The sequence below is a fragment of the Semicossyphus pulcher genome, unplaced genomic scaffold, assembly GCF_022749685.1.
Source record: "Semicossyphus pulcher isolate SPU_LCO1_2020_fin unplaced genomic scaffold, fSemPul1.0.p SCAF_25, whole genome shotgun sequence".
Taxonomy (NCBI): Eukaryota; Metazoa; Chordata; class Actinopteri; order Labriformes; family Labridae; genus Semicossyphus; species Semicossyphus pulcher.
The window spans coordinates 7,137,452-7,164,901 of record NW_027211699.1 but is presented as its reverse complement, the minus strand read 5'-3'; the positions used below and the strand labels follow the sequence as shown (position 1 = coordinate 7,164,901).

Genomic DNA, 27,450 nt, shown 5'->3' with positions numbered 1-27,450 from the left:
TTTTTCCACGATATACAATTAAGCAATAAATCGATTTAAAGGGTCAGTGGATTAAATTCCTGTCGATGGATCGTTTCAGCTTTAGCTCCATCCAACAACTGGAGCACAAACACTGACGGCACCTGAAGCCTCCTCCCAGCAGCATCTGAGCGCGTGCCAGAAAATAACAGATGCCACCAAAGCAAATGTTGGAAGTGCAGCGCTCGGCTAATGATCGGACCTGCAGGCCGTTTTCCAGGTGACTTATGTTACTGCTCCGCTGCCGGAGACGAGGATGACTGAAGCTTTATTGATCTGCTGTTTTGCAGCCCGATCGATGCTGCCACACAGATCTTAGCTGTGTTTTCAGGTCAAGCTTAAACACGAGATCCTATATGGGCCAAATCCAATTAATATTAAATGATTGAATTACACCACAGCTTATATTCATCACGCTGCTGTATCCTGCAAGTTTATTAAATTACAAGATCATTGACCATCGTCGGAGCCCAGGTTGAAGTCTATGATTGTAACTCCTACGCAGGGAAGCATGCCTGAAAAGTTCCTTTAAATGAGACTGAGATATTCCCACTCCCTGCTGGGTAATTCTGCTGCCAAAATAGAAAAGACAGGAATCAGCACAAGCTCATGAAACGTCATTGTCTTAGTGAGAAAACACACAGCTGCGCACACACACTCTATTTTCTCCTCCACGTCCCAAAGACACAGCTACCTCTCTTCCTCTCCTTGCTCCTTTCCTCCCGTCCTTTTCCTCATCTCTAGCTTTTGAATCTGCTCCAATTTCCGAAGATGCAGTCGAAGGAAAAGAGGAAAGAAAACTTCCTGTTTCTGGTCCCATTCCATTAAAAAAACATCCAGAAAGAATGGTGTCAATTATGAATTTCTCCTACTCTAAGCACAAGAGCATACCGGCCTATTCAGCAGAAGAATCCAGCAGCGCATTTATCTTACTGCTTCGCTTCAATACTAAAATGTGCCGTTAATTCAGTCTGGTTGAACATCAGCAGGCAGAAAGGTGAACTTTAAATACTGTATATTTCACACGTTAAAGATTGTGGCCTCAGCACAGGGCTCCTGCAGTGTCGTGGGACGTGGGAGTCTAAACAAGGGTCTGTTGTTAATTGGATTGGACTGAAAAATTAGTGCAGCACTCAATTAATGGCGCTAAGTGGTGGTGATATAATTAGGGGGGCAAAATCACATTTAGGGGAGGTAAACACGGGCTGGAGATAAAGCTTTTAAAAACATCATTATTGTAATACGTCTTCATTTTAGTCATTATTACAGCCAGTGCGTTTATGTAAGAGAGCTCGAAAAACAGGCCTATTAGACTCATAAGCTGTAACTGTAAAGTATGAATGCTAATTTTTTTTCAAAGAAGGTAACGTGGAGTATTTAATGAGATTCATCGTCACTGTTAATTCATTTATATGCTAATGTTTTGTGACGTAAGGCGATAGTAAGGCAATCTGCAGCGTCAGCACCAGCCGAGGCAGCTGTGTGACTTTCAGCTAACGGCAGACGGCCGAGGCTGAGGCACTTCATTACTCTGTCGCTCTGCTGCCCGAGTAACAAACCCCTCCCCTTCTCCAGAGAAAAAAAGAAAACAACCACTGCCTTGAAAAAAAAAAAGAAGAAGAAGAAGAAGAAGAAGAAGAGGAAATTTAGTTTCTCTCTCCTGCTCCTCTGCAGCAAGGCTCAGTCTCTTAAACGTCACAGCTGATTTACGGAGCATGGGATGAGATGAAAAGAGGAGGAGGGAGGGAGAAGGAGGAGGAGAGGAAAAGAGGAGGAGAAAAAGTGAAATTTTAAGGAAAAGAGCCAAGCACCATGAAGCAAGAAGATGAATGTATGAGGAAACGATTGAAAGTGCTGATATGATAATGGCCTCTCATGGGCCCTTGTGGCGAAACACATTTTCTCTGCGTAATTTGGTGCAGGGACGGAGAGAGAATGATGTCTTCTTTTATCTTATCACACAAAGCATACTGCCTCTCTCGCCATCTTTCACACACACATGCGCGGTCCAGCTGACGATCAGGACTCGTCACACACTTCCACCACAAAAATCTAATTCGAACAAATCCTTTAATTGCCTGATCGATGCCTGTAGAGCCATGCAAATGAGCCTGAAAGTCAATAGGAGCTGGGTCAGGTTTGCCGCTGATCAAAGTGCACACTGTGCTAAAAAAGCCAGGATTGAACCATTCGTCTGCAGGCTCCACCTTGAACCCTTCTCCCTGAACCCGCGGGCAAATCGGGCGAAGCAAATAAAGTCTGCGGAAGTTTCAGACCATCCATCACTGAGCTTTAGGAGAGGGGACGCACAAACACACCCAGGTGAGATAAGACGGGTTGTTTAGGTGGATTTCTGCAGGGACAACACGAGAAAACTAAGAAGCCGTTCATCAAAATTGTCTTACCTTGTGTTTTGCCAGCCAAAGTCTCATCCCAGCGTCTCAGAAGTAGCATGATGGTGCGGCCTGGGACTCCTCTCTCCCTCTCATAGCCTCAGACTGAGGGAGGCTCAACTACAAGAGCAAAGACAACATTAATATTGATTGTTTCCAGCTACTGTATCCTCAAAAACTTGAAGTCTTTATAGCATCCAGCATATTCACACGACAATTTTCGACATCACACTGCTGATATAATGTTGCTCTACTGTATTCCAGGTGGTTAGTTATATAAATGTAGGGTACCTGACATTCGTTATCTCACTGCTTCGATACGTTAGACCATTAGATATCAACAAGCATTTCCTAGATAACGTCATGTTAGCTAAAATTACGTTAGCTAAGTACATTATGTTAGCTAGGAATTTAACCCTTTCTTTTGTATTGTGTAATACTACCTACTACTCGGTAATATTAGCTTTAGCCACTTTCTACGGTTATATTCTCTACTAAGTGTCTAGATGCTAACTTTAGCTGTTGTTTAACTAAGCTAATGGGTCAACATGTGTTTTTATCTTGTAATATGATTTTAATTTCATTGTCAAAATTAATGAGAATATAAAAAGACATTTGACAATGAAAATCATGAGCAAAATATATCCATATTTCAAAGTAAACCAACATGTTTGATAACCCATTAGCTAGACAACAACTAGCATTCAAGCACTTTCTAGATACATCATGTTGTGGGCTAACATATTCAATAACCCATTAGCTACCTTTGGACAACAACTAGCATTCAAGCACTCCTTAGATAACATCATGTTAGCTAGTGAGTAAGTTAACTAGCTAACATTTTATTAGCTAGGAATTTAATTCAGACTTTCCTTTTGTATTGTGTACAACTACTAAAAGGTAACAATATCTTTTAGCCATTTCCTACGCTATTATTCTCTAGTAAGTGGCTGGTTGCTAACGTTAGCTGTTGTTTAAGTAAGCTAGTGGGTTATGTTTTTTCATTTTGAAATATGACCAGATTTCACTGTTCATCATCAACATGAACAAGAACTAGCATTGAAGCACTTCCTAGATAACATCACGTTAGCTAGCATTGTATTAGCTAGTAAGTATGTTAACTCTACTTGTTCCAAGCTAACATTATGTTAGCTAGGAATTTAAGCCTTTCCTTTTTATATTGTTTAACATTACCAAACAGTAATATTAGCTTTCAGACACTACCTATTCTCTACTAAGTGGCTGGTTACTAACGTTAGCTGTTGTTTAAGTAAGCCAATGGGTTTTTTCCAATGTTTTTTCCAACCAAAAATATGAAAAGGTTTCATGTTCATTGTCAAAATCCCTAAATCTATGTGACTTACAAACTTGAACACAACAGTACAACAATATATTAGCATTCAGGCTTCCCACCCGGAGGAAAATGGCCGCTGTGTGAATATTGTCAATTGTAGTTTCTTTTTAAAAAATGCTCCAAACACAATTAAATCAGTCAGAAGCTTCCTGAAAACCTTCCTCTCCTGTTCACATACATTTTTTTTCTCTGTGCGCGCAGGCAGAACTAATCACCTGGAATAATCCCACCTGTCAACACTCTTAGATAATTAATAGAAAGATGAGTTTAATTAACTCAGAAACGAGACTAAAACGACCACGGGAGTAAACTAGCCCTTCATCACTTCCAGGAGTCACTCCACCAGCAGCTTCGTCGGCTCTAACCATCTGCACTTAATAAAATAAAGGTGTTTTAGTCGTCATGATTAATTGAATAACTCCTCTCTACTCATTAGGTGTTCGGAGGTGTGTTGAAGCAAAATAGAGATGATCGAAGATTAGCCTCTTCTTGTATATTTAATCCTTTCAGTGTTGCCGGGAGACAAAGGTGTCGACTCACAGCAGTTGTAGGTAAAATCCTCGATGGGTGAAGGGGGTCGAGCAGCACTTTGGAGGTAATTGTACTCCACAGGAGCAGCTTCACTTCTGTTCTCCCCTTCGCTCCTCTGAAGAGACGTTTGGCGTTTCTTGTTTTTCTGACGTCCGCCAGTCTGTCACGGAGGAGGGAAGAGGGAGGACAGAGGGTTAGAGGCGGGTCAGACTCTGATAAAACCAAGCTTTGGCATGGGATGCAATCTCTGACCTGGAAGGAATAAATACGGTTAAAAGAGGAACATCTTCAAAATCATTCAGCTTTCTGTGTCATTATTTACAATCAAAATCCAATGTGAAGCCCATTACAATTCAACGCGTCTTCCTTAATTGGTTTAAATGCGTCTCACATTCTCTTCAGTAAACTGTGTGTGTGGATGTGTGTGTGTGTGTGTGTGTGTGTGTTTGGGATAAAACCGCCTGATTTGAGGAGAATCCAGCCCAGTCTGATAAATAATACATTTCCTCCAAATGTACTGTAGTACTAAATTGTCTCTGCCTTCATCCCCCAACAACCCCCCAAACTACAGTGTGTGTGAGATCAGAGGAATAATAAATAGCTTCTAATAATCCAGATTATACACAACTCATATATGACGAACACACACGCGCGTCCATACGAGTGTGAGAATTAAAGGGGAGAGTGTGGGCCATACTTTAGGTAAATGAATGATTAATTGAAATATGTTGATGAATAATAAAAAAGTCTCTGCGGGGTAACAGATTGCACTTTTCATATTTAATAGATTGATGGTCCTCTCACTCAACATGCACACACACTCCCGGCAAACATGTAATCACAACTCGTCACATGTTCACGCGTCGACACATGAGACAGAGGAGTGAACGTGGAGTAGATTAAAACATCAAAAGAAGGCCTACGCTGCTTTAGCTTGTTTCCTAGCTTACTCTAATCCCACAAAGGGGCCTAAATGTTGCTTTTTTTTCTCGCTCACTTTGCTGTGTACTTCCATCCCTCCTCACGGACGGTGTCTGCGTCGATACAAGTTCTCCTAATCAGCTCGGATGAATTATTGAACAGCCTTTTTATATCAGATCATGACCCATATTCCGCTCGCTTGAAGTGAATGTGCTGCCAATAAAAATCGAGATGTACTTTTTAAGTCGTCCCACATAGGCTCCCCGCTCGCTCTCTGATGGCTGAGCGGGGATTCAGACGCACGCCGCAGAGAGTCATTTCACAAAACGTCGGATGAGGTCATCTTACAAAACTTGAATCAGAGGTGCTAAGTTTCTAGATTTTATGAGCTAAAATTAACTCTACATGTTTGAGGTTTGATGCATTCTGTTGCGCCGATATCGATACAAGTGTCGGTATCGGCCTCGATATAATCTAAATTATCGGCAAGTATCGGCAATAAAACAAACAACAACAGCGTGGTGCTAGCAGAGAGTGTAATGTTAGTCAAAGCTAGCAAAATGTAAACACCAAGTGTCTTCCACTGATATGAGGTCATCGCACAGCGTCAAACACACGTGGATCTGAGGCGCTACGTTTCTACCCTTTAGACTTCATGAGCTGAAATTATCTCTAAATCTCTGAGAACAGACAATCCCTAAACAAGCACAAGTTATATTAGACTTGCCAGTCATGCCGGTCAATGCACCGATCCGATAACTAAGTAGCCAAACAAATCAACAGGTGGGGCGGCGCACATACAGAGGCTACAGTCCTCGATGCAGCGGCCCCGGGTTCAACTCCCACCCTCGGCCTTTCGACGCTCGTCCTCCCCACTCTCCTCCCTCCAACACTATCCACTGTCCTATCTCTAAAAAATAAAGGCACAAAAGCCTTTAAATCACCTGGTTTAAGGTAAATTATTGTGTGAGAATAAGAAGCACTAGCAGTGTGATGCTAGCAGAGAGTGTAATGTAAGTCAAAGCTAGAAAAATGTCAGCCATCAGTGTAAGTGGCCACCGGAGCCAATTAATTTGTTATGCGTCATTCATGTATCCGGGTTTAAAGCTGTGTAACATGTATAAAAACATCAGCACTGCTACACACCGGGGCTTCACTCACCTAGCAGGTATCGCCGAGCGGATTAGCATGGTGTGTTTCACTGTTTTTTTATCCAATGTTATGTTGTTGTTTTTTTTTAATTGTACTAGTATCACAGGGGTACTCTGTATCGACCAAGTCTAGGTTTTGGATTCAGTTTTAGAAAGATAAAAATCTTAATCTAGTTAGAGTTGTTCCGATACTGATACCAGTCTCGGTATCGGCCTCCCATACTGCCTAAAATGTGGTACTGGGTATCCATACACCGGTCCGATACGGTAATTATCATCCCTCCCAAAAGCATCACGTTTTGGGTAAATCATCACGTGACGATAACAAACAACAACAGCGCGCTGCTAGCAGAGAGTGTGATGTAAGTCAAAGCTGGCAAAAGTGTTTTTCCGCTGATGTTATGTATATTTCTTTAATCAGGCCGATACTCAAGTTTACATTTCCAAATCAGTATTGGGAAGCAAAAAACTGTATTAGAACAACTCTTACTTTAATTTAATTGCAGTTCAAGTTTTTTCGAAATCGATACTAGTGTCGATATCGGCCTAAAATGTTGTATCGGCCCAATACCATAAATTATTAGCCCTCCTGAAATCATCAGGTTTTGAGTGAATTATCAAGTGACAACAGTGTGCTGCTAGCAGAGAGTGTGACGCTAGTCAAAGCTAGAAAAATGTCAGTGTACATTTTTATATCACACTAGTATCGGCAGGGTACTAGCTATTGGCTGATACTCAAGTCTAGGTATTGGGATCAGTATTAAGACCAAAAAATGGTATCAGAACATCCCTAAATTTAATTATATTCCAGTTAGAGTTGTCATGATACCAATACCAGGATCGATATCGGCCTGTGATACGGCCTAAAATGTGGTATCGGTAAGTATCGCAGTTAATGCACTGGTCCGATACCATACAATAAATGATAAGCCCTCCAAAAACCATCAGGTTATCAATTATTAGTGATGATAACAAACAACAACGGTGTGGTTTCGACAAGGTACTAGGTATCGGCCAATACTCAAGCCGAGGTATCAGAATTGGTATTAAGAATGAAAAAATGGTACCTGAACATCTCCTAGTTATACGAAGATTAAATATCTAACCGAGTGTTTTTGCTGGATTCATTAAGGCAGGTTCAGCGCTGAGAGTCAGACGCAGGAGTCGCACTGTCGTCTCATTAGGTCGCACATGGGGAGAAGGAGAGACAGAGAGAGAACCAGTAGGAAGAGAGGGTAGGATTATGAATCTCCTCAGCCCCTGCTGTCTCCTCTCCTGGCCTGTTTATCAATGACGACTGCAAACACGGCGCCTGTGAAATCTCTTAAGCTCCGTTTGGAGACTTTTGGCAGACTTCTTTTTCACCTAAGCTTCTGGCATCAAACCGGTTTCAGACACTAAAAATTGACAGGTGGCTTGAAATATGTGCAAGTGACCCCTGGTCAACAACTACAACTGATTTATGGCCCAATAAAAATTGGTGGCTATATTTACACGAGCGTTATTCATTTAGAAAGAGGGTACACTTTAATTATTAGAGTAAGACTAAGAAACAAAGCGGGTAAGACGATAAGTACGATGTCTTTTTTGGCAGGAACATTCATTTATGTTCCAAAATGTGCTGCTCCTTTCCAAGGTGACTCTGGAAGGAAAACAAGGTGGGAAAAGCCGCAAATATATTCTTTTTTTCCTTCTTTATCCCGAATAAAATCCACCATGAAAACCAACATATCACCTCTTTGTTTGCATGAAAGATGCGCTAGGCTGTGTCCACCTTCAAAAACTTTATCAGCATCCTCTGCTTCACACTGCACAAATCAACTCCAGTTTTCCAACTGAATCGGACCCTTAGCTCCGCCAAATTAGCTTTAAACTCCCTCCACCAAGTTTAGAGAACAATAATATTCCAACAAAGAGCATGTTTAACCCGTCTATAAAACTGACACGTGCGATTTCTGTGATGATCACAGTAAAAAGATCCGTGTCTCAGAGGCGTCCATTTTGCAGCTGTCACAGCTCTGACTGACTACCTGAGCTTAAGTGCGCATCTGTACAGAGGCTACAGGGGTCACATGTGTGCCAACAGCGGCGAGCAGAATGGGGTAATGGTCCCCGGTTATGAGAGCGGGTCCCAGGTGGGTTTCACAGGTATGTAGCCGTAACCTTGACTCTGCACACACACACACACACACACACACACACACAAATCCAAACCACTGTCAGCTGAATGATAGGAAAGTTAATCAGAGAAAAGGGGTCAATTGCTGCTGCAGCTGTGATGGATGGATGGATGAGGGGTCTGCAGGCGCGTGGGTGTGAATGTGCAGTTTGCTGCAGACACAAGATTTCACTCTGACACACTGAGAGACGAGATATACCGCTGCCTCCTGCCGGCGTCAAGCGCTGCACGTTTGGAATAACAGCAGATCAGAGTGATTGCAATGCGGTGTGTCGCCTCATGTAGATTACTTTATTGATCTGACTATATCACACACACACACACACACACACACTGCTTTAAATAAGAGGATGGATCAGGTGATTTGATGGGCAAGAAGCGGCTGCTCCATCAGCTGGAGAGCGTCGAACACAATCTGACATTACGAGGCGTGTTTAGATCCGAGCAGGTGGTTTTACATCACACGAGTAAGAAGAGAATTAAAGGCTCATGTGGAGGAACTGATAAAGGATGAATGGTGGTGAAGTGTGAGGGACACACACACACACATTCAAGGACACGTCTGCACACCCACACATGCACAACAGAGTGGCTTCATGGGAAAAAGTATTTAATCTACATCAATTAATCATCATCCCAAACATGCAACAATAACAGCATGTGTGGATTAAAGGCACCGTACTCACCTATTCAAACCTTAACATTAGAAAATATTGATTTTAATGGATTTTTGGAGGCTGGAGAAATTGTACGATTTTTACACCAACTAACAGACAAAGATGTTGCTTGAGTCTTTAATCCGCGTTAGTGAAATCCCATTAAAGATTCAATAGTTGAAAAAGAAATATTGAATTCAGCGTCAGTCCGTTAGAAAAAGAAGTGAAAAAGAAAAGTCCAGAATTTAGGACAGTTTTTAATAACTGTTAATCTGTTTTTTCTTTTGGGATCGAATCCAGGATTTAAAGGGTAATTCCACAGGAAAACTGCTAAATCCAGAGCGCCTTTATCAGGGTGGCAGTTGATCAAAAGTTCCCATTATCTTCATGTACTGAAGAGGAGAGGCATTAAGTCTCCTTCAGGAAAAAAAGGTGGAGATATAAACAAAGGAGATGGACAAAGAAATGAGTTGTGTGGTTTGCTTCACTTTGCTATGCATCTGTCTAAAGCTGTGCCTCCCTGACGCTCACACACAGGCGCACACGCTTACACACACAAATTACTCTTTGCAGTCAGCTTAATTCTTCCGAGCCACTCTATGTGCTATTTTTTCCTGAAATGCAAAAGATTATTCGTGAATAATCTGCCTCTTTTGTATTTCATTTAAAAAGGAGGTATAGTGGAGGTGATGAGTTGCAAACGTACGTCACCCAAATGCAAAATAAAGAGCGACTCTTCTCTGATGCAAGCAGGTCAATGACGTGTGAGCGGCGGGACGGGAGATGTTTTTTTAGACGACAGATGGAAACAAAAACAAAATGGGACGAGAATCAATGAGTGGATCAATTCAGAGGAAAAGGTGGAAGTGATGGAAGGAAGAAAAAAAAAGAAAAGAGGTGATTAAAGAGATTCAAGCTTCAAGCAAAGTTGGTGGAAAAAAAGTGAAAATGATGGTGGAGGAAAAAAAGGGAGAAAAATCCTCTGGATGATAAAAGCCAGTTTTTTTTTTCTAGTCCATTCTCTTTGAGTGCTTGTGTGAGTCTGTCTGCGAGATTGAGAGTGAGAAAGAGAGGACAGAGAGAGAGAGAGAGAGAGAGGAGAGAGAGAGGGAAAAGAGGGCAGAGGAAAGGAGGCGGCGGGAGGAGTGTATAAACACAGATGACACCCAGACAGAATGGACAAGAGCTGGCCTGGAAATCCGCTTAGAAACAAGAGTGCACTGTTGCTCATGAATTAGGCCTCTGCTCAGTTTGACCTTCACCTGATGAACACTTAAACGCACCACGGCTAGAAAACGGCGTCAGTTTTTTTTCTGCGGGACCGGTGTGAGGTTTCTCAGCGGACAAAAGGACATGTGAGGAGGACGGTGTGTGAGATTAAAGGGGCATTTCAGACGCTTTAATGGAAACACAGACTTTTGTGCAACATAGAAAAATGACAGGCAGTCAGAATGTGGCTCCGTGATGACGACTGGGGAAGGTGCTTGCTTGATGAGTCACTGTGGTCTTGGTTGAGGAGACAAAAACAAAGTGAGGGAACACAGATTAGAGTATGTAAGGGGGGAGTGATGGGAGGATGACATGGCATGAGGCGAGAATCAGCTGAGTGCCGGATGGGAGGGGATTCATGGTGTGTACCAGAGCCAGATTACAGGCCAGTGTGTGCGTGTGTGTGCGTGTCAAGGTGTGTTTAATGTATGTGCGAACACACGAAACACCTCGCATACACAGAAAAGGAACAAAGACTTTGAGACAGACACTAAACACTAAGTAGACCTACCTATGGTTAGAATTAAGAATCGGCCAAAAAAGATGCATAGGATGGTGGGAGGAAAAAAGAGAAGGGGGGAATAGGAAATAGGAAAAAGGTACAAAAGTGAAAAAGGCATAAATAGAAAAGACAAGCAAGCCAATTAAAATGTCTCTATTAGAGGTTTAAAGAAAGGAAATTAAAACACAGGTGGAGTCAAAAAAGTAGCCAAAGTTAAGGGTGGACAGCGAGCGGAGAGGTGGGGAGGAGGAGGAGGAGGGAGGCGGTGGAGGGAGGAGGAGGGAGCGTGGGCTGCACAGGGATAGAAAAGGCTGGGAGTGAAAGCGATGGAGAGGGAAGGGAGAATGAATGAAGGGGAGAAAAAAAAAGAGAATAAAAGGGGGTAAAAAAAAAAGATCCCCCTCCCCTTTCTCTTTCTCTTTTTCTCTGTCTCTCTGCCTCTCTCCCCCTCCTTGTCTGGCTCATAAATAGAAGAAATTGTTGACCAGGTAAATGGCGAAATAGATGAGAAGACAGAGGACCGAGAGAGCAAGCAAATGAAAAGGTAAAGCACCTCCCAGCAGCGCGATGAGGAAAAAAAAGAACAAAAAACGAAAGATAAAAGCAAATACTCCAGTGGCCTCCGTTGTCTCCAGTCTATATGTGGAAGGGGGGATTGGCTGGTGCCAGTTGTTCCCCTTCCCCGGCTGCCTTCTGCTTTCTTCTGTCTCTCCTCCCAAAAAACACTTCCCATCCAGATGACAAAAAGCAGGCACAGGCGTCCTCTCCTCTCTCTCAACTCTGCTCTGAAATCTCGTGCCACTCACACAGGTTGGACATTGTTGCAGCGGCAACACAAAGTATCAGCAACGTTGCCCAGTGGGAGGAAAAAAAAAGGCATTGGGCACTGCTGCGAGTCAAGCACTGCCTGCCTCATGAGCGAGGATACTGAGCTGGAATCACTCTGTCTCCCTTCTCCCGCCCATCCCTGCGAAAAGATGGGAGGAAGGGAGGTGGGCCCACACGCTGCATTAGTATTCATTGAAAGAGTGTGAGAGAGAGAGAGAGAGAGAGAGGAGGAGGAGGAAGAGGGGGAGAGAGGTGCCTTCCAACAAATGTCGAGGAAACAAACCGGTGTGTGAAACTGATAAGAGACTGGCTCCCCCTAGAGTCAATTATCAATACACAAGCTCGAACAACTGGGAACACTGGGAGTGAAGTGTCGGGCAAACCGGTCTGAGGACATGTGTTGATTCAAATTCAGCAGAGACATCAGTGCAGACTCATCACAGCAGGACACACACGGCTCACACTCCCCTCAGGCAGAGCTGTGTACGTCACTCTGAGAAGTCCATGTGCAACAACCAGGTGACACAACATCCTCTCTACCTGTCTTTAAGATTATTCATCTTAATTGTCTCGATACACTTTTTTAAAATCACGTTTACATCCTCACTTCGTCTAACATGAATCTATGCACACTGTTTATACTGTACATACTGATTAACCTTGTGTACCTTACATAATAATCTATCTCTCATGTTGTCTCGCTGTCTACAAGTGTTGATATATTCTTTTCTTTAGGCATGCACATAGTCGTTTAATAGTCTCATGTTTAATGTTTGTGTTACGTTGTCTTATCAGTCCCTCCAGAATTTCGCAGCATTTTCTGTGATTGTTGCGGCCAAATACGCCTGATTTTGTTGCAGCCTTTTTAAAAAAGTTGCAGTGAAAGTTGTGATGTTTTTAGGCTTGAACACATGACACATCCACCTTGAGCGACCGGGACAAACGCTCTAGTAAAGCCATCTATTGGCTGAGCGAGCTGTTTGTCTTCTGACATCACTTCTGGTCCATTTCAGTGTCAGGACTCCAAATAAAATGTGTAAAAACTAAATCACACTGAAGTCAACAGCCATGAAATGCTCATTTCGCACTGCCAGGTAATTCAGCGCTGTCAATATGTGCAAGGGAGAATCTAAACACTATTTATCACATTTATGCTCTTCTACTCGTTGTTCTGACTGCTGCGGCAGTATAAAACAATGATAAGAGACAGGGATTACTGTCTCACTGTATAGCGACTATTTAAAATCAGCGCTCACTTTGATGCTAAAGTTCTTTTTACAGTGAAATGTGAAATAAAAGAGGAAGACAGAGAGGAAAGAGAGATTACAAATCACTGCAGTGCTCTCTGTCTCCTCCCCTGAGTTAGTATTTACTTAAGTTAGTTTTACCCTCCTTTAAATAAAAATAATAGATAAGTAAATAAAGAAATTACCTTACGATGAAAGTGAAGGTGGACTCCATGAGAATGGGGCTTCAAATGTGACAAAGCACAAACAGTTGCAGTAGCTTTCCTCTCTCTCGTCTGATCTTCAATGGACCCATCAGAACATGCAGCACGACAGCTCCTCGACGCCTTCAACAGTCTCTGCCTGACGTCTCCACGAGCCATCTGTGAACATGAAGTTGAAAAAAAACAATAAAAGCTTAATGAATGAATAACAATTACTGCACACTCATGGTGATGACTCTAGCGGTTAACTTTGTTTTCACCCTGTATTTGTCCAGCAAAGTTGCTGAGCGTAGCAAATATAAGCACCACCGCTGCCTTCTGGGCAGAAATTTGGGCATTAATATAACAATCATTATCATGCTGTTGCTGTCTTCATCATTAGACTATTCACTTCTCTGCCTGCTTCAAACAGATCAGCAACTTCAACTGCCCTCTCATCATCTCCATCATCATCCCCTGATAGGTCGGAAGTGGCCGTATAAAAGAGGGTACAATCCTTTCAATTAAATCTACCAGTATAAAAAGTAACTAAGCACATTTATCACACTTATTTGAGGTACTTTTCCCATCTTCTACACTTATACTAGACTACATCCCAGACAGAAATATCAGACTTTCACGTTGTAGATTTCCAAGTACATCTAACTTACCACATTTTTATAAAATAAAAGAAAATGTTGTAAAATCCACTCAGCTCTGAGCTGTCCTTATCAGTTTAATATAGGATGCTAATGTTATGCTAGCACAAGTCGCAGTCTAACGTTAGCTAGCGAGTTAATAACCTGTTTGAGGGTTTGCTAGTAAGATTAACAGTTGCAAAGTGTTTAAAACTAATTTCATCGCACGTTTGAAAAAGATATTGATGCTTTACTAACCACTTCAGCAACACTTTGTTAACCTGACACTAGCAGCATCTCCTGTTTTTGTGCACACCTGTTTACCTGCTGTTGTGAACCGATCTCCGGCGACTTTTGTGTCTTTTAATAAGACACCAAACATAATGCTATTATGACCTATAACAGTTTTTTTTCTGGTTTGACAGTAGAACCATTCCATTAATTGTTTGCTTCTTGGAAATGAGAATCACCTAGGTCGTAAACTTATTAGAGTGACATATCGCCCCCTTGTGGTCACCAGTTTGTATTTTGATCGACTGTGCAGTGTTCGATTGAGCCTGCCTGCCTGGCTTCATGCGCCGCACAATCAAAACAGCATTCAGAGATGGCAGCGCTAACATCACCGTTACGAGTCTGTAGAGGAATACTGAAAGAATTACGTGCCATCCAGGGACCAAGTTACAAAAAGTCTCTGGCGTACAGCTATGTTATGGACCAGTTTCGTAAGAACAAGGCGAGTTTCCGACCAACTACGTTTCAGCTAACGATAGCTAAGTTTGCTAACTACCATAACAAACTGCATGGGGAGTGCATGGCTAGCGTTAGCTAACCTAATAACTCGTGAATGATAACGTTGGTATTTTGTTTGTAAGGTGAAACAAATGTCTGCTTCTCGGTCGTTCACAAACGTGACAATATGGCGAATGAACAACGTTAGACTTAAGAGTTGCTACCTTTGAGAGTATATTATTTAAAAGCAAGAGTTCAACGCAAGGTGACTGTGAAGCAGAAGGACATGCTAACACACTAGCCAGCAGCTAATGAGCCATAGCATTGATCAGTGTTGACACGCAGGTGTTAACGGCTCAGAGTGCAACAGAGGATAGACTCATTAATTGTTAAAATCTTCGTCGTCATTAAAATAGAGTTTATGTAACTTAAATTGTTATCTGAGTTAATTTGTAAATTAAAGCTATATTTGAATCTGTCTGTTTGTAATGCATTCATTTTCACAAGAACAAAAATACTGCAGAAACAAATTATTTTATTTTTAATCAAATTGTGGATATGGCAGATAAATTCCTCATTAATTGACTAAATTAATACAGCCAAGGAGACACCTAAATTCAACAGTTTATAAGCATTTATGACTTTATTTCCTTTAAAATTGCAGCATTAATTAGTCACTTTATAACCATCATGTCCATCTAAGTGCTCGTGATTCAGTTAGTCTCCCTGCACAGAGGAGCTGCCTGTTCAGATGAGGGGCTCGGATTGTTAGGCATATAGGCTTAAAGCTTGTATTGTTCATGCTTGGGAGAACATGGCTCACCAGGGTGGTTGAATGCATGTGCAGTCACTGAAGCAAAACAGCTAGGAGCAACTCTTGCTTGTCAGTGTGTATTTGTCCCAGCTCTGCAAGCACCCAAAGGCATTATAATGTATATGTCAAACTCTATAGGGACTGGACCAAATGCTCAGTGTCCATGTAGCTGTTACAGCTGATGAGGAAAATAATTTTCTAGCAGAAAAGCCTGCGATCTTGGCACATTTGTTTATGTTGTAGTCAGTAACTGGAGGACTCCATGTTGTCCACCAGCCAGACCTCTAGGCTTTTCTTTATAAATGTTAACTTAATTTATTTATTTTTCTCTGTGCTGATTGATTAAAATAAAACATCTAAATAAACTGGCCACTTTGCAGCAACCATCAGTGTTATCTTATGTTATGATGTGATTGCATTTGCACTGATATTTTCCTACTTTCCCCCCTCACAGGTAACAGGAGAACGGTACTGTCGGGCCCAGCAGGAGGCACACCACGACGCAGATACATACCAGTGTTTGCTGGCATCCACCAGGAACCACCTGATCCTTCACAACCTCTACCATGGCAAGGGAGAGCGCAGCCCAGAGGAAGTGGCTGGCCTGGTGGGGCTCAGGCTGCCTACTCAGCCAGGAGGTAAAGGCTGGGAGAAGTGAGGACACGGGAGGGTGCAACACCGGAGAAAAACCTTGACTCACTTTTGAAATGACTTGTCTATGGCGGATTCATCTGGTCCCATACATTCACATAAGTAATTGACTGGATATCAGACTGGAGGCTTTGCTGTCATGGACTGCTTTGAGGGAGCACAACGTTGTTCTACCAACGGTTAAGGGAATTAACATGATAATAATGTGATCTGAGAGTATTTGAAGCAACTGTGAAAATATGTTCTATAATTATCTGTTTAGCTGTTAACATATTGTACCACACCTGCATTTGTTTTGGCACCGTTTAACGTGCAAAAGCAACGATTAAAAAGACTGTAAGTACATTTTCATTTTGATCCATTTGTCCCAATAAAATCTTTGTAACTGTTTGACTTTCTGGGATTTTTTTAAGAGCTTGGTTTAAAATTAAACATCCTGCATTTGTATCAGTTATACTGGTCGTTGAATCGATCTATTGATGCATTTACATGCACCTAAGAAGCAAGGGTAAACTGTCATGTGTCTAACTTACTCATCGGATGTTGATCACCAGGAATAATTGAGAATACTTGACCTATGTTGTAAAATTATGACGTCATAAGCTTATTGAATTCATGTCTTTGCAGTTATTTGCACAGAAATGTGTGATTCTTTGCAGTTTGTCCCATTGCACTTGTCCACAGAGGCACACACTGCCCACTGTACTGTAGCAGCTCGTTAAACGACACTTCCTCTTCCATGTTTTGTGGCTTCTTTTCCACCACATTTAACCTTGGCTACAAAATTACTAAGTTGTTGCTGTTCATCACTGTGTTTAAGTGAGGTCTAAATTCAGCTTGAGGCCGCCTACGGAGATACAGACGGGCCAGAATACTGCCGTCTCTGTGCACCAGCGGAGGACTCTGCGACATTACGTAACGGGAAAGGAGGAAAAGTCCAAAAAATCATCACAGTGCACGTCAAACACAAGGAAACTGCCTCAGCGGTTACAAGATACACTCAGAGCCTGCATGAGAAGCATAGATATAATGAAACGCTCATTCAATAAATTCATTCAGACATTGTATTAGATTATGTTGCACAGTGTGCTGCAGTGCCCTCTTGGATAGAATCATGTCTTCTGTCATTTCCCTCCGTGTAAAGCTCCCTCACACAGCACCTCTGCTGTTCTGGCCCGATGTTATCCACCCCGCTTTTTTCATAAAAATCTACCCCTCCTGTTTCCCTTTCCTCTCCAGCGCTGACTAACGTTGCCCTCAGTGTGAATTTAAATAGACTAACCCCAAAGCAAACAACTCACAGTGACACAGGGAGTAAGGCGTGCACCCATGCAGCTGCCCCAAACTCACACATACACACACTCTCAGCCCGGGAAAGAAAGTCCAATGCAAACTGACAAACCAACGGCTTGTGTCAAAATTTATACTGCACAAAGAGCTGGATGTAACTGTGCTTCTCTACACCCCGCTGGTTCATGCATCATGGAGCATGCAGTCCTTATAAACGGGATGAGAGAGAACCCTAACAAAAGCTGAGTGGCACTGAAGGTTACTCTATGTCGAGGGTTATGTGGCGGTGACTTCTAATGACTATGATGCATCTCATTCCAGGGAATGTGTTATGCAAGTCCATATATTTTAATGTCAGAGTAACCTGAACTCATCACGGGGTAATAAGCCGTGGAGAAATGAGCCCTGTGCTGTCAGCTCGATGCCCCACTTCAAGTGAACTTAAACGTGTTTGAGTGAAAGGGGGTGACATAAGTGAGCGTCCAGCTGCTAAGAGGAAAAACTCAGAGTGGAGGAGGAGAGGAGGAGGGCGGGGACACTTCATCCGTCAGAGTGGAGGCTGGTTCGCTCATCCCTTTGGTTCGGCAAAGGGGGCGAGGAGTCAGCACCTCCAACTTCTGTCTCCGGAAGACAAACGCATCTGTTGAGGAGCTCGCTGGGACAAGGTGCGAACTGTGCGCTTTGGAGGATCTGGATCCTGCCATAAGTCATCTGTCATTTACCGAGGTTACAGTTGGACGACCACATAAGTTGTTTATAAAAGGCACACGGAGGAAAGGGAGGACGAAAACCAAACCAACGGAGCGGAGAGAGAAGAGGTGACCCGGCCGAAGAAACATGTTTGGCATGATCAAGAATTCGCTCTTCGGAAACACCGAGGAGACGGAGTACAAGCTGCTCAGCAGTGAGACGAAGGTAAGCAGTCTCAACTTTATCGCTCTGATGTATTTGATATTTTGAATCTGCAAATTCTCTCCCGTGAGCCCTTTTCCATCGCTTCGCGCGCGCGTGCAGCGATGATTACGCACGGAACTGTAAAGGTGATAGGTTTCCCTTCTGTTTCCATTACTTCATCCTGTACTTATTGTAAATAAGTTATGTTATGGAAATTTTCTTTAAGATGGTCATTGACTTTGCAGTGTTTTTCCTGCTGTTATTTGCACCCCTGTAACCTTGACTGACAGCCCGGCACTTAATTACTTGTGACCTATAAGGATGCCTGCTGAGCCTCAGTGGGGGCCGGGGGGCCAATCAGCCAGAGGTCCTCCGCCAATCAACAAGCAGACATGATTAAAGATGGTGATGCTGAGCTCCGTAACCTTAAAACAATAACACACACACAAGCGCGCGCGCGCGCACACACACAGTAAACTACAGTCAGAAAGGTTTGTTGCAGCTCTTTTGTTGCAAAGCAGTTTTTCCATCCTGACATTGTAGATGCATGTGTGTGAAAGAGAGGCGCGTGCGTGTGTGCATGCGCATGAAACCACAAGGGACACGCTAACTGACCCTGGAAGAGGATGCAGATCAGAGCTGCTTGTGGCTGACCCATGAGCTCACATATGGATTGGATGTGTACACTGATACTGGGACCTTCACTGAAGAGGGCAGTGACGTCACAGAGGAGGAAGGACATGCCCTTTCCATGTCAGCCCCCCCACCCCCACCCCTCCACTTGTTCTGTTTGTGTGTATATTGTGTTTGCTTGTGTTTGATGTCTTTGGAGAGACTCCAGTAAACTCAGTGACGTGTGTTGAAACTAAAGCCCAACAGCCATTTCTAGGTTCTTCTCTCTGTGCCCCGTTGCCCTGCAGTGCACTAACTGTACGTGTGCGTGTTGCCATGTAATGTCACATTTGGCTGTGTTTTGAAAGTGGCTTTTGTCTCTTTGAATAGCAGCTCTGTTTGTGAGTGGAACACAAAGGCAGACAGGCTGAGACAATGAGGATTTCCAGCCTGACTGACCCGAATCAAATGACCCAAACTGACACGTCCACCCAGACACACGCGGAAAGGCCAAATCTGTTCTGAATCTGCACTCTAACATTTACTCTCTGGATCTAAATAGCTAAAGATGACTGCTTAAGTCACACATGTGTGTTCAAATCAATCAATTTAATTCAGAAATACTTTTAAAATGAGCATATTCCTGCAGAGCTCTTAAAGAGAAGCTTCTCATTTGAATCAGATCTGCTCGATTGTGGACACAGAGGATCAGAATTAGTGATCAATAATTGATGTAATTGATCCAAACGCAGCGTGATGTCAACTTCCTGTTCATTAAACTCCCTTTAGAAGTCAGAGCTCACTGTTCATCAAATCTCTGGGCTTGACTGACCCGTCTAAATGTCGGGTATTGAAATCAGAGCATGTCACCTGATCCGTTGAGCACCCGCCTGAATCTGACACCTTACACTGTTAATTAAAACTGACACGCAATACAGAGGAGTTGCCTAGCAGGGCACACACACACACACAGACCTACAAGTGCACACATTCACAGCAGAGCGACACAGAGGTGGTTGGAAGTTTGCTAACGGATGCAGAAGATGTCTTGAAATGACACAGCAATTTAACACTCAGAGTGTTGATAATACCTTGTGTGTGCTCTGTTCAGGCACCGAGTAATTATCACTGTGTAAGCCGGCATAAGACAGCAGCTAAACACACACAACCGCACACACACACACACTCACGGCAGACAAATTAATTGCACTACTTAACCGGAGTCAGGCTCCGCTTTCTTGGTGTGTCACCGGCACGAAATGTTAATGGTGGTCCCACTGACAGGCAGTACAGAGCAGAAGCCAGTGATTACCATGCAGGAGCGTGGGTACCTGTCACAAGTTAGAGCAGCATGATCTCTTCCTGATTGTGTTGTTTTTCTGTTGGTAGGTCGATAGAGTTGTTAACAACACAAATGCAGCAACTTAAAGACATTTTAATAACCTACGAGTGGAGAATAGACACATTCACAAGAATGTTTCCAGACTTCAGTTTCCTTCAGGGAACAGAAAACAGACTCACAGGCAGACGCCCACATAAGAAGGAGATTGATTGTGCAGCTGGTTTCACGTAGGGATGCACGATATTGGATTTTTTGCCGATATCCGATATGCCGATATTTTACAACTCATTTAGCCGATTACCAATACCGATATTTTTTTCCCCGCACACCCAATTGCAGAGATCATCAACTCTCTTCTGTTTTAGAATTAGCGTACAGTATAATGGTGATACTCTTATCACATTTGTTACAACGGTCGGGGGGACGGGTCTTGAGATGGTTAATCAAGTTTGTAGTGTTGAAAGACTTTGCCTTGGCTCCTCCTCGCATCACCGAAGCTGAGCAGTCATTGCAAATAGCAGTTTTGCGGACACTTTGAAAAACTTCCACACCACGGACATTTTGGCTTCTAACTCTCTCATGCTGCAGGTAGACACACGTGACGTCATCACGCTGCGCCACGCAGGTCTTCTTCGCGCCGGGGACATTGCGCCGAGGTCGGGCATTTAATCAAGTATGCAGCAGCCCATTATTTTATCGGTTAATTATATCGGCCTGTTGGTCGATATCCAATAGTTCATTTTTAAGCCAATATTGGCCAATACTGATAATGTGCCGATAATATCGTGCATCCCTAGTTTCACGCGTTAAACAACACATCGTCTGCAAAAGGACAAACTTTACATTCTACAGCAGCTTCTTACAGATCTTTGGTAAACAATATGAGGACTACAAACAGAAATAACATCATGAAATTGAATTCAAGTGCATCATAATGTTACACAAACACACACAGAAGTATAAACTATAATGCATCACAGAATAAATCACATAAGTGTAGTGAGAATCTGTGTTTGAAACCTGCATCAGTCTCTCTACAGTGACCAGATTCCTTCAAAACCTATTAAAGTTATTGCTCATCAGCACAGCTGGCTGACTGTGCTCCACATTAGCCCCACTTAATCATATTTAATGCAAAACTGTTGCATCATATTAACGCTGTGTGTCTGGGGGTGGGGGCGAGTTGTGTGTGTGTGTGTGTTCGGCCTGTGTGCTGTTATGTAAGGCCGCACATCTCTTGGCCATTATTTTCTGTAGGCTGACTGCACACTGCAGCGCAGAAGAAGAAATTAAATCAGATCAGTGTAAATATGCTTCTTCTGCATCTTATTATTTGGCTGCCCACGTTGGTTTCACACACAAACACACACACGCTGAACCCTCCGAGTACAAAACCCCGCCGGCTCGAGGATTTTGTCCCCCGGGAGCAGAGAGTCAACATCATAGTGTGAGAGGTGAATCATGTCTGAGCTCCACATCCCTTCTGCTCCCCTCCTCAGGACCAAATAAAAAACAGATTTAGTGTGTGTGTGCGTGCGTGTGTGGGGGTGCTTGTGCGTAAAAGCAATGTCTGCATTTGTGCATTTTTTTGCGTGCCACATTTTGTAGGCCTTGGTTTGCCCTGCTGATGTCTAAGCCGCCCCCTGTTTGCCCTTCCTTCACTAGGATGGAGTCAGCTTCGAGGTACGGAGGTACGAGGCTGCCAAATACGCTGTCGTCTCCTCTGAGGGCCGGACCTTTGACCAAGTGACGGGGGAGCTGGTGAGGAAGCTGCTCATGTACATCGGAGGGAGCAATGAACAAGGTAAACCAATCAGAACATAAAACTTCCTGCTGTCACAATGTGCTAGGATATGTTCACTAACATTATACAATAGCGGTGGAACAAAATATCTATACAACAATGTATCGTCGTCCTGACTCGTGCAGTACATTTATCGATAGGCTGGCTCCAAATGTCCATATTTTAATATACAAATATTTGGTGCTCTTAACAGATTTCCCTGAGAGGGTAACGTCAACGGAAATTAATTGGCCGTAGAAGTAGACAGCGGGATAAAAGAAGAAGAAGACAGCGGGGAAAGAAATTAAGAGAAGTGCCAGCCACTTTCCAGTCCAAAGTCCTAATTAGTTTTTACAGTTGTTCTATAGTTGACTGAAAACACAGACGTTGTTTCATCTCAGTTTGTGTCCAATTCTGTGAAACTGACACCAAATTGCAGTGAATAAATAATCCTGCACGTTACCTTAGACGCACTATGTATTCTTCAGTTATTCAGATATCGTGATGCATCATTATATGATTGTCCTGCAATATATGAATTATCGCGGAATCGCCGCATCGTGATATTATCTTTATTGTGGGCCACATATCGTATCGCGTGTCGTATCGTGTGTCGTATCGCGTATCGTATTGCAGTGATTAAATAATCCTGCACGTTACCTTAGACGCACTTTGTATTCTTCAGTTATTCAGATATCATTGATTGTCCTGCTATATAGCAGTTATCGCAGAATCATCGCATCGTGATATTATCTTTATTGTGGGCCACATATCGTATCGCGTGTCGTATCGCGTGTCGTATCGCGTGTCATATCGCGTATCGTATCGCGTGTCATATCGCGTATCGTATTGTGATTTACCCTGCTATTCCCACCCTTGTTATACAAGCTTACATGGTTGATGAACACCTTCTGCTATTTTTCTTTCTCCTTTTCCAAGACTTAAGTTTTATAGTTATTTGAATTACTTGCTTAAAAAATTAGGAACCATTTGATCAGTTTGAAGTAACAGACAGATTTTTATCATTTGATGGCGCACATAGGTGAATGACAACGGACTAGCGACTGACGGTAAGTCATTGAAATACAAAGGAAGCCCTTAGGAATCCCGAGATAACGAGAAAAATAAGTCAAGATCTCGAGAAAACAACCGGAAATTACTTATTATCACGGGAAAAGGGAGTAAATAAAATACAAATATACACAAATACAAAGTTACTAATCTGTATTTATCTTCTTACACTTAGTCTTAATCCCATCCTAGTTAACATATCCTACTTTTGTTCCTTTGCCTTCCTAATACGTATTCTTATTTAAAACATGGTCTCTGTAAGGATGCTCTAAAGCTGAACTTCAAACGTAATTTTTTAAGCACTTTTTCATTTTGAACACACAACCTGTTGATGCTGAGTAATGCTGAGACATTCATGTCATTTGAGAAACCACAAACCATTTAATACGGGTCTTGCGCTGTCCGAAAAAAAAAAGATAATGTTGACATTTTTACAATGAAAAAATGGACACACACAATCCCGAATGCTTCTGTGGAGTTTCCCGGCTGTCACATCTTTGTTCTCACTCTCTGCGTGGCTCTTCATCTTGTGCAGGTGAGGCCATGGGTACAGCAGCTCCCATCATCATCACCGTCTACCCCCGGAATGACGGCGTTCTGAGCCGCCGCTTGATGGTCGGCATCCGCATCCCCTCCACCTACCAGATAAGCCCGCCAACTCCCACCGACAGTGCCATCAGGGTTGAGGAGCGGCCCGGCATGACCGTCTACACTCTGTAGGTTACAGTTGTTGGTGCATAAAAACAAGGAGCGAGACTTTAAGATGTCTCACGTGTCTTACAGATTATCACGGATGTTGAATTCTTGTTAGCCCACCTGACCCAAATGCACAAGCAGTTATTCTATTTTTGGAGTTATTATGTGAACTCTCCTGGAGGACTATTGTGCAAGAGCAGGTCCTAAGGCAGGCCAAGTTGACCTCACTGGTGCATGTTTGAAATATCAGTGTGCATGTGTGCCCTCTGGGTCCCTGGACAGCAACACCAGCATAATTCACCCGGTTAAATTAACGCTCTAATTATCTACCTAATTTAAATGTTCCCTGTGTCTGCTTTTTGTTCGCAGGCAGTTCGGCGGCTTCGCGGCGGAGAGCGAGTACCGAGCAGAGGCCTTGCGTTTGACACGCACTCTGGGTGAGACGGCCCCCTACCAGCGCAAGCAGTACTTCTGCTGCAGCTACGACCCACCACTGAAGCCTTACGGACGCCGCAACGAGGTGTGGTTTCTACAGGAGGAGCCGTAGGAGGCGAAAAGGTCATCATGCTGAATTCAACCTTAAAATAACCCCTATCACAACTGACACTCCTGTAGCTGGAACAGTATTTGATGTGTAAGAGCAATATGGCGACTGGTGAACAGACAGAGATTACCCATGTTGCCTTTACCCATCTGATCTTCTGCTTGTCACACGAACAGTAGCTATAGGTGTTCAAGCAGGGCGGCAGAGACATCAGAACAGTAGCAGCTTCACATTTGACTAAGAACAGTTTGTAGCACTGTGACGGAGTTCAGGGCCCGTATTCATAAAGCTTCCTAGCACAAAGAGTTGCTCCTATTGTAATTCTTACAATCGTGACGTTTTTTAAGAATTTCCCCTTAAAGTTAAGATTAGATCCTGGTAAAGTTAAAAGTTATTCACAAAGCATCTCAGCCCTTAAGAATGTTAGGAGTAGTGAGGAGGACTTTTAAGAGGCTTGAGAGTTTCTTAAGCAGGCGGAAAATGGCGGAAAGACGGAGAGATAGGAGAAAAGTTCTCAAAACACTGAATAACAGTGAGCTAATTAAACAATAGCCTACAGAGTGGATCGTGCAGGGATAATGTTTGTTAGATCTCATTAGAGATGCGATGCAACAACGAGATATTTCCAGAAATGAAAGTGATCACAACATTAAAATATTTTCAACTGGAAAAATGTAAAGTGCAGCAGTGATGACTTGGGTCTGTCGCAACCGTCAATTAAAGGGAATAGGCATGGGTATAGCAGGCTTGGGTATGGGACGCACATCCGTATTATTGCACGGGCATGTTTTAAGTTAACTTTGACAGCAGTTACAAGTAAGAGGGAAACTATCTCACCTGTGCTTGCAGATTCCCGTTTGGGTGCTGTTAAATGCCGCAAACGCAGCTTCTTATAAGCTTTATATAGGCTGGCCAGCATGCACAGAAATGTTAATATCAGTTAGATTAAGAACTTAAATTAGCAGCATGGTAAATAAAAGTGATCAAGTAAATATAACTGCATGTGAAGATTGAACATTCTGTAGGCTGTATACTTTAAAGTGTGTCTTACAATTTATTCAACAGAGATGTTCAGTACATAAAATAATGTTCATGATGACACAATGTCTGAGTAAATTCTAAGATTAGGCCAATCGATTTCTCTGCCCATCATCACTAAGAGAGCTTATCACAGCTTCTGAAAGAATGTGTCATACCTAGCAACGGGGTCAACCACGCCTCCTCTCAAAGATAGTAGTTTCTGTCCCTTCCTAAGCTAGGACTCCTTGCTAGAAGTTTTAAAGCAAAGTTAGGATCTCTCTGAGAGTATCCTGAGAGTGTTTGTGAATACGGGCCCTGATCTTTAAACTACATCCGAAATAAATGACCTTTAGATAAACTTTTATTTAAGTAACTCAGTGATTCATCATTTATTATTCCTTTAGAATAACATCTGTCATAAAGGGTTGATTAAGTCCCTGTAAGAACACACAGTAAAGCCCTGCAGATCTCTAACAACATAGTGACAGCTACAGAAACTTGCACAGATCAGCGTTAGATACATGGTCGTAAAAGCACACCTCCTTTTCCTGAGAGAGGAGCTGGAGAGAGACGGGAGCTGAGCCATAACGTAGAACTAGTCTTTATCAATTAACGGGTGGAACGCTGTGGTTGGACTAACTAGCTAGCTGTAGGTGTTGTGAACTTTGTGGTTACATGTTGATCTGTGTGTGTGTGTGTGTAGTGAATATTTAGTGCATGTTTATCGCCATCTTTATTTATTTGACTCAGTGTATTGAAGCTGTTTTATGCGACACATCTGTACAGTGTGACTTTCTGTGATGGTCAGCTTTGATAGTGTTTCATAATAATAATAAATATATTATTCAGTAAGAGCGTGAGTCGTTCAAGTTGTCTTCTTTTATTATCATTTTGTGGAAGTAACAGTGACGGGACAGGAAGTCTAATTAAGTCAAATACAACAATAGTGTAATTGATGCAAATAAGAGTTCAAAAATAATAAATTGATAAAGAAAAATGCAGCAAAAAATCATTAAAAGTCTATCAGACAGTTAAGATCCATCATCTAAGCCGCTTATCCTGTTTAGGGTAAGCCTGTTTCAGCCGTCATTGGGCGAGAGGCGGGGTTACACCCTGGACTGGTCACCAGTCAATCACAGGGCTGACACATCGACAACCTTTCACGCTCACACTCACACCTACGGGCAATTTCAGAGTCACCAGTGAACCTAATGAGCATGTCTTTTAAACTGTGGGAGGAGGCCGGAGTACCCGGAGGGAACCCACGCATGCACGGGGAGAACATGCAAACTCGAACAGCGATAACCACTGTACCACCGTGCAGCCTCATTATTAATGATGATCAACACAAATGGGGATTATGAAATACAAGGATAAATGTTAGTTTGAGGTGTGGTTTTAGCTCAGTTGGTAGAGCAGGTGCCCCACGTACAGAGGCTACAGTGACACACTAATCACAGGTTCGTCCACTCTCTCCTCCCCACATTTCCTGCCAAAATAATTATCTTTAAAATGGGAAAAACATTTACAGAAGTCTAAAATGATTTAAAATTGCATATTTTATTTATTTATTTTTATTTTATTTTTGTAATTTTCTTTTACAAAAACGGTCGTTGAATTTAAAATCAAACCCTGCATTTAGGAAGGCAAATGTTCTGCAAACCAGCTTAATTAAGCATATTAAGCTTGAAGCGAGTATGAAACATTGGTTCATAACAAACAAACACAAAGCGGAGAGGCCAGCAAAAAGCTTAAAACAGCATAAAAATTAAATACAGATGGGGTCTAAACGTGGAGGACGATCTCCGAGTGGTCGTCTGCAAAATTAAACCCACAACAGACTCCATGCAGTGCACACCAATCACATCTCATGAGTTGAATTAACGTTGAAATAAAAGTTGTGTGTAAAAAAGTTTGCACATGACAACGACAGTGTGGGTGTGTGCTGCTCTTTACGCACACAGACACACACAGACATGACCTGTGTGTCTGCTTATTAAATATTGTATGTCCACCCATGCTACAGTCCATACATGGATGTGTATACTTGTATTCTGCTTCCAGCCTTTGTTAAATTACTATAAGATAATATTATGGTTGTTAGGCTGTTGTGTTCTGTTGTTCTCACGCCCGTG

The 27,450-nt window shown here is 42.7% G+C and overlaps 3 protein-coding genes across 5 annotated transcripts in view; 2 read left to right on the top strand and 1 right to left on the bottom strand.

Moving 5' to 3' along the window:
• The window catches only part of LOC138604410 (glutamate receptor ionotropic, NMDA 2B-like), a 153,871-nt gene extending 141,988 nt beyond the window's left edge, over nucleotides 1-11,883 (bottom strand). The window contains exons 1-3 of one of the 3 annotated variants that reach the window (XM_069676337.1): nucleotides 10,984-11,883; nucleotides 4,306-4,456; nucleotides 2,424-2,531 (exon numbers count right to left, since the gene is read on the bottom strand). In XM_069676337.1, coding sequence (XP_069532438.1) covers nucleotides 2,424-2,450 — 27 coding nt within the window. In that variant the 5' untranslated portion in view covers nucleotides 2,451-2,531; nucleotides 4,306-4,456; nucleotides 10,984-11,883. Of the gene's footprint in view, nucleotides 1-2,423; nucleotides 2,532-4,305; nucleotides 4,457-9,233; nucleotides 9,508-10,983 lie in introns of those variants that run through there. The other 2 variants (XM_069676341.1, XM_069676340.1) reach the window with 2 other exon arrangements.
• Nucleotides 11,884-14,439: 2,556 nt separating this feature from the next.
• Nucleotides 14,440-16,453, top strand: fmc1 (formation of mitochondrial complex V assembly factor 1 homolog). The gene is made up of 2 exons (XM_069676244.1): nucleotides 14,440-14,602; nucleotides 15,867-16,453. The coding sequence occupies exons 1-2, from the start codon at nucleotides 14,474-14,476 to the stop codon at nucleotides 16,068-16,070; spliced, it is 333 nt and encodes a 110-aa protein (XP_069532345.1). The 5' UTR covers nucleotides 14,440-14,473; the 3' UTR covers nucleotides 16,071-16,453.
• Nucleotides 16,454-18,064: 1,611 nt separating this feature from the next.
• On the top strand, nucleotides 18,065-25,094 carry LOC138604429 (heme-binding protein 1-like). The gene is made up of 4 exons (XM_069676361.1): nucleotides 18,065-18,268; nucleotides 21,867-22,005; nucleotides 23,591-23,771; nucleotides 24,121-25,094. The coding sequence occupies exons 1-4, from the start codon at nucleotides 18,191-18,193 to the stop codon at nucleotides 24,296-24,298; spliced, it is 576 nt and encodes a 191-aa protein (XP_069532462.1). The 5' UTR covers nucleotides 18,065-18,190; the 3' UTR covers nucleotides 24,299-25,094.
• The last annotated feature ends 2,356 nt before the right edge of the window (nucleotides 25,095-27,450 follow it).